General features: G+C 40.6%; 1 protein-coding gene across 1 annotated transcript; it reads left to right on the forward strand.

Annotated features, from left to right (window-relative positions):
- Positions 1-702: 702 nt before the first annotated feature.
- On the forward strand, positions 703-1641 carry LOC149187139 (uncharacterized). The gene has a single exon (XM_089409567.1). The coding sequence runs from the start codon at positions 703-705 to the stop codon at positions 1639-1641; it is 939 nt and encodes a 312-aa protein (XP_089265693.1).
- Positions 1642-7663: the final 6022 nt, after the last annotated feature.

The raw sequence follows: 7663 nt of genomic DNA on the forward strand, positions 1-7663 counted from the left end.
TCCACAGGAAAAACCGATGAGGAAGGATTTACTAAAATCAACTCCCAGAAAAAGCACCACAAAAAATCCGCTTCAGGATCCAAAAATCCCACAGCCAACTCAACCCAACCCACCACCAGTAAAACTTTGATATCCTAGCTCAATCAGCTTCAAAGGACTCTGAACCCTCCACCCATATCAAAGATATGCTCAAGCTATCAGTGGTAATTCAGCCCTCAGTCTCTCAGAAATACCCAAAGCCATCTCAGACCATGACAAGCCCAACATCCAAACCCACCAAGGAATCTGAATCGAGGTACAATGGAATGGAAATGGTTATCTCTCACCAAGAACCAATTCATTCAAATGACTTACTAGCAGGAAGTAGTGAGCCCAAACATATGGAAGAGGAACCTGAAAGTATTGACATTGGGGATCTGGACATATTCAGTCTTGAGAAAGCTTGTAGAAGGAAAGAGTTTGATAAAATCCTGGATAGACAACTAGAAAGTTTGGAGGTAATCCTCTCTAGAGCACATCAGCAACGAACTCTAGGGATTCAGCCAGGCAGTCAATGGGATGGGAAAAACCTCTGCAAAGATACCAAGAAACGAGGAGGAAAGACAGACCTGCAAACAACCATCATCATTGGGGAAATGTTGGTGGAGTCGGAAGATACTCCAAGTTAACAAAGTACTACAGGCCGTTACCCAATCTTGAATCATGAAGCTCACATCTTGGAATTTAAGACGGTTAAAGAGCCCTATGAAATACAGAATGATCAAAAACATGATACAGCAAGAGAAACCTCACATATTCTTCATGCAAGAAACAAAATGTAACAGTAATACCATAGGCACCATTCTTGCAAAAGCATGGCCAGGAAGCCAATCAGTGGTAGTGGACGCCTCAAGAGCTTTAGGGGGACTGGCAATAGCATGGGATACTCAAGTTATTTCGCTCACTGATTTTCATGAGAACCATAATCTCATTCAAGAAACTTTTCATATTATCGGGACCAATATTCTTGGACATCTTACCAATGTCTATTTACCTCAGGATGTTGCGAACAAATTGGCATTGTTGAGCACAATTGCAAGGATCAATTCCACCAGAGCCCATCCTCTTTGGATTGCAAGGGGTGACTTTAATATGATCACTAAGCTGGAAGAAAAGAGTGGAGGCCGATTCAGACTGGATATGGAAAGAAGCCACTTCAAGGACTTCATACAAAATAACTTGCTCATTGATCTGCCTTTTAACAACGGAATTTACACCTGGAACAATAAAAGATCAGTCTCACAGCAAATTGCCTCGAGGCTGGATCGCTTTTTGTTATCTGACAATGCAATTCATGTAGTAGGAGATTTTACTGCCTCAATCTTGCCGCTTTCAAGATCAGATCACTGGCCCATATCTCTGCAATGGAAAAGACATAGCAACTCCACTAGGAGACCTTTTCACTGTGAAGCATTTTGGCTTACCCACATGGATTTCAGTAATATGGTCACCTCTGTTGGAAAATTTTCAAACCCCTATAAGGATAAAAAATGTATCAATTTCAACAACGGCTCAAACATCTCAAAGCACATATCAAGCAATGGAATCAAACAAACTTTGGAAATATCTTTCAAACCCAAAGAGCTTTGGCACAAGAAATGATGGAAATTTAACAAACTATAATAACTGACGGAAGAACAAAAACTTTGATAAAAAAAGAACAGAACATACAGAAGCAACTAGATGAAAGAAGAAAGTAAGAAGAGATCCTATGGAGGCAGAAATCTAGAATAAAGTGGTTAAAAGAAGGAGAGCGGAACACAAAATTCTTTCACTGCACCACCATTCAAAGAATAATGCACAACATCTCACAAATCCAAAATCAGTAGGGAGAAAGGATGGAACAACACGAGGATATTGAAAGAGAAATACTCTAGCATTTCAAAAGCGTTCATCAGGAACCACAAATAAATAGACAACCAGCAATAGAAAGGATTCTCTAGCATATCCCTAAAATTATCACGGAAGAACATAATCAACTACTCCTCAGACTAGTTAATCTTATGGAAGCTGAAAGAGAAATGAATCAACTCAAAGAGGGGAAAGCTCCTAGACCAGATGGATTTACATCCAAATTCTTTCATAAATTATGGGAACTCATCAAAGTGGAAATTTGGCAAGTTGTGGAAGAATCTAGAACCTTGCATTGGATGCTTCCATCTCTAAATGCCACCTTCATTGCACTCATACCCAAAGAAGAGAATTCTATGACTCCAGAAAAATTTAGGCCAATAGCTCTCTGTAATGTTATCTACAAAGTCATATCCAAAGTCATAGTCTCTCGCCTGAAACCACTGCTTCCGCTGTTAATATCACCTGAACAATCGGGATACATAGAAGGATGAAAAATTATTGACAGCATCATCCTCGCACATGAGATAATCCATTCTTTAAAGCACAACAAAAAATTAGGTATGCTTCTCAAAATTGATCTCTCAAAAGATTTTAACAAATTAAGCTAGATATACATGCAAAGAATGCTTACTTCCTTTGGTTTCTCTCCTACCTAGGTCAGATGGGTAATGAATTTGGTTTCCTCAACATTTTTCTCCATTTTAGTAAATGGTATTCTCTCTCGACCTTTCCACCCCTTAAGAGGAATTCAACAAGGAGAACATTTCTCTCCCTTCCTTTTTATGTTAATGGCTGAAGGGCTAGGACGTCTAATAAAGAATGCTCTTCATACTCAGTAGATTATAGGCATCTCTATCCATGAATCCCCAACCATCACCCATCAACAATTTGTAGATGACAACATGCTATTTGGGCACCCTTCAGTTCAAGAAGCTTTTAAATTTAAATCTCTGCTTGATGAATACTTGGAAGCCTCTGGAGCCAGCATCAATAGAACAAAATCCCAAATTTTCTTCTTTCACACCCACCCTTCCTCTCAATTATCTATATCTCGCATCCTTGGATTCTCTAAAGCCTCTCTTCCTTCCAAGTATTTAGGTGCCCCATTGACGGATTCAACTATTAATCATGCCTCATGGAATTTGCTCCTCGAAAAGCTAGAAGCCCACCTTTCTTCATGGACATATAGAGCCCTTAATATCGCCAATCGTATGGTGCTGGTTAAGGCCGTTTTACAATCGATGCCTCTTTATCTTTTCTCTATGTTAGTAGCATCTAAATGGGTGCTTAAAAGAATCAAAAACTTGCAATGTAACTTTCTATGGGGATCCTTAGGTCAAAATAGAAAATGGGCATTGATTAAATGGATGACAGTTTGCCTTCCTAAAAAATATGGAGGGGCGGGCCTCCGGGATCCTCAACATAGCAATTCTGTTATGGGAGAAAGGATATGATGGAAATGGTTATCAGTGCCACGCACACCTTGGGCAACACTATGGACTACCAAATATGCAAATAACAGGCTGTTAGACAAATTAATCAGACTTCTTCCCACTAAAAATGGATCCCTAATCTGGAATGCAGCAAAACAACATAGCAACATGATACAGAAGCACAGTTCGATTCTGGATGGATTCTTGGAATCAAAAACCAAGGTTCAACAATTTTTTCAACCTCCACATACAGAGGACTGGGAAATGCAATAGGAGGAAACAATCAATCAGCATTGGACTCCAGACCTCAATCAAGGATATAGGCAATGGCTAAATGTGGCACAAATAATCCGACAAGGAACAAAGCAAATTTATAATGAGCTGGACATAGAACTCATGAACAGGAAAATCTGATTCTCAGACAAGAAGGATATCCTATGATGGGGATATACACCATGTGGGACTTTCACTACAAAGGAGGCATACAATCTCTTGATTGGCTATCAGGATGAAAAAGACCCAATATGGGAGAAAATCTAGTCTCTAGTTATCTGGCCCAAGATCTCAACGTTTCTATGGCTGCTATGTCAAAAAAGGATTCTCACTTGGGACAATCTAAGGAAGAAAAGCTTCCATGGGCCCTCTTGATGCCCCAATTGTAGCCAACAGGAAGAAACAATCCAACATCTTATGGACACTTTCCATCTTGCCAACAAACTATGGGAAAAAATTGAATTCAGATGTCAAAAGAGGGGTAGAGTTACAGAGGATATCACAAACACCATTAGAAATTAGACAATTGATCCTTACAAGAGCAGGTTGCTAAACTCACTATGGAAAATTATTCTAGACCTACTTTTATGGACCTTATGGAAAGAAAGAAACAGACGCATTTTTAAGAATCAATGTACTCCTCTGGATATCATATGGAATAATTTTTGTAACAATCTACAAAAAACTTGGCTCTTCAAAATTGGCATGAAGAGGAACTACCTACCCTTCCTCAGGAGAAGAACATATGGGAGAATTGGCATCAAAGTATCTCCAAGACCCACAAGCACTCTAGCAAATCTCTCAAAATTCCAGCGCTCCAAGTCATTGGCAACCTCCTTCCCAAGGAATGGTACAGTTAAATTTTGATGGAGCCTCTAAAGGAAACCTAGGTAAGGTAGGATATGGAGGAATCTTCAGGGATCATGAAGGCATACCTCTCCTGATTTTCTATGGATCAATAGGATGGGATATAAACAAATCAGTGGAATTAGAAGGACTATGGAAGGCACTGTTCTTAGCTCAGAAGCATGGTTTTTTTCCTATAATAATTGAAGGAGACTCACAAATCCTTATCACCATACTCAATCACATTCTCCAAGGTACAAATGCCCACAAGGTAGCCAGCAATTGGAGATTAGCAGCTCGTTTAGAGCTCATTGAAAAATGGCTCTTAACCAATAGAGAAATCACTTTCCAACATACTAAAAGGGAAGGCAATAAAGTGGTAGATCTCTTAGCAAATCAAGCAGTGAATAGTGATCGAGTTCTAAATGCTGGCTCGCTTGACGTTTTAAATGACAGCCCTCATTTATAGGAATGCATCAATTTTGTGCAAAGAGATGCAAAATCCCCAAATGCGGGTGATTAATGGCATTGGTACAGCGCAGCTCATCCAGGCGGGCAAGTGGCGTGGCCACATGGCCACCCATGCTGCAACCAAGATGCCCACTGCCACAATTTATGGCATTTTAATGTTGTCTGAAAGCTAGAAAACATTAATGATGGGTGAGGGCCGAGGTTACCTAACTCTGATCCTTAAGATGGAGAATGCGGAGCGCATTCCCCCTGTTTAGCCTCCTCTAGCCTGTAACTGCCTCCCCGCTGCTGCAGAGCCAAGCTCTCGCACGACTATGGGGAGAAGGTGCCAGATCCTCTGTTGCATTGAAATGGTCAAAGGTGCCCACTTCTCGCACAACCTGCTTTGCTGCTACAGCGCTGTTGCTTCGGCCCTGAACTCTGCCTCTGGTAATCGAATTCCTCACTCTCCTGCCTCCACGAGCCATTCCATCCCTCCTCCCACTCCTCCAAGCACCCATCGAACCAATACTTACCAGGAAAATATGCCTCATTTGAGGCACAGGATGAGATGTAGAAGGGGTAGCAGCAGAGGCAAAGCTACTCACCCTCCCTCACTATCCCTGTTTGACTCAACTCCTGTGGATTCCTCCTCGCCCTCGACTGCTGCTCACTGCATGGATCGGTATCCCAACACCTGCAGTGGTAGAGGGAGTGCCCAGATGACTAGCTTTAGGTGAGATGTGGAAGCCCAGCAACCCCCTGATGACTCTATTCCAATGATGAATCCCTATCATTCTACCCAGTTCCAGTTCAGGTGCACTTTGGAACGCCCATGTATTATTGCTACCATCTCTGTCGCCTTCAGAGAGGAGCCATAGAGCACTGACGTCCCGGCACGCATCATTCAAGATACGACTGGTACTAGCAGATGGAAAACTCATGGTAGTAGTTCGAGGACATGCAGAACTCATGGTGAAGCTCTAAACCGGATGGACATAGCTCAGGTTCACAACACTCCAGATGGCAAGGCAAAGATGGAAGCCACGACGAGCACTCCAGGTGGCAAGACGCAGATGGAAGCCACGACAAGCAGACAACAGCAAGATGTTGAAGATATGGATGCCTACGGGTGTCTCATTATGGAGGAACCCTTGCCACCTACTGACACCTAGCAGGCCATAGTTTTTTTATTCAGGTTTTTAGACACCCGGTCACCATCTTAGGGGTCTTTTTTGAAGCTTTTTGTGGTAATTGCTGTCTTTTGGGGTCAATTTTTTTTTTATTCTGTTCAAAAAACTCTTCTACATGGTAATTACAGGCTGGTTCCCTTGCGTGGGCAGCTCACACAGTGATTTTTGGACTGGTTTCCCCTTGAGGGCAGTCTCTTTTTCAGTTATTGTCTGTTAATACTTGGTAAACTCTGAGACAAGTTCTGCAAAGGCTGGTGCCTCCATGTATCATTGTTTTTTGTCTCTTTAATAGATTTAGTCTTATTTAGAAAAAAAAAAAAAAAACAACAACAATAAAGAAATCAGATGAAGACATTAGAGACATGGAGTACACAAGGCTATTGATCTTATGTTCTTGAAACTTCACTTGGAGAAGTGCCATCCCTAGCCGGAGCCACTATTAGGGTCCTATAAATTATAGGATCTCAAAATGATTGAGTATTTTGTATCTGTAATTTTATATTGTACATAAATTTCAATATTCAAATTATTCCGAAAGATATAAAAAAGAAAATGAAAAGAGGGTATGTTAAAAAATAAATAAATAAATAAGGAAATAAGAACCCCACAAAAGAAAAAAAATAGAAAATAATACTGAAAGCGCTGCAAGTCCAAGTGCCACTATTGATAAGATAGTTCTTTAATGTATTTTCACATAAGATTGCATGCAAATTGTTTTTGAATGCCACAATGACTGAAATTCTGTTCACTTCATACAGTTTAATCATGACTGAACACATTTAAATTTTTGTTAAATAGGTTAGTGAATGAAGATTTACCAAACAATTACATCTTGGTAAATCAATAGCTAGGTAGAAATAAAGTTGACTCAACATTTTAATATGAGTCAATGGAAAAATAAGTGATAGGGTAAAGTATATTTTATAAAAGAAAAATGATTTGGGTCTGCTAGTTTAAGTGCACCCTACAAAGCAAGAAGAGAAAATGTTAGCTTAGAAAAAGAATGGAAATGCAAATGGGTAGGTAGAAGCACTATGGTGGTCAGAAGAAAAACATGAATATTTTATCTTAAAGTCAAAATTTCAAATATATTTCATGTGCAAAAGAAAAACACGAAGGATTAACATTTTTCTCTAAAGTTTAATATATCAATTAATTTTTGGTATATTAATCCCTTATTCCTAAGTTTTAGCACCCAATTCACCCTTCCGCTCATATTTTCATCCACTCCCCTATTCCTAAGTTTCATTACCCTGCCATACTCTCCAACTATTCCCCCACTATGCATTGAATTCATTTATGCAGACCCCACAAGTGCCCCATCACGTCACATTAAAACTCCACCATTTCTACCCTCATCCGCGCCCACCTCCCTACATTTGATGGCCCATGGCGCATTCCGGCTCCCCCTCACCATTAGATATTTACCATCGGGGGGGTGTTCGAAATGGGTGGGATTCGAAATGCGCCCACTGCTACGTGTCAACACTACATCATTTCACACCCCCCTCAGGTGAAACCATTAACCGCCTCCCCCCCACCTCCGAAAAGAACTTTCTCCGCCTCCCAAGACCA

This window comes from Pinus tabuliformis, chromosome 3_1, assembly GCF_031772625.1.
Source record: "Pinus tabuliformis cultivar Carrire ecotype Pingquan chromosome 3_1, CPIR1, whole genome shotgun sequence".
In the NCBI taxonomy this organism is placed as follows: Eukaryota; Viridiplantae; Streptophyta; class Pinopsida; order Pinales; family Pinaceae; genus Pinus; species Pinus tabuliformis.

Excerpts from the sequence above, each read along its gene's own strand:
- LOC149187139 (XM_089409567.1), top strand. The coding sequence starts at position 703 with ATGAAGCTCACATCTTGGAATTTAAGACGGTTAAAGAGCCCTATGAAA.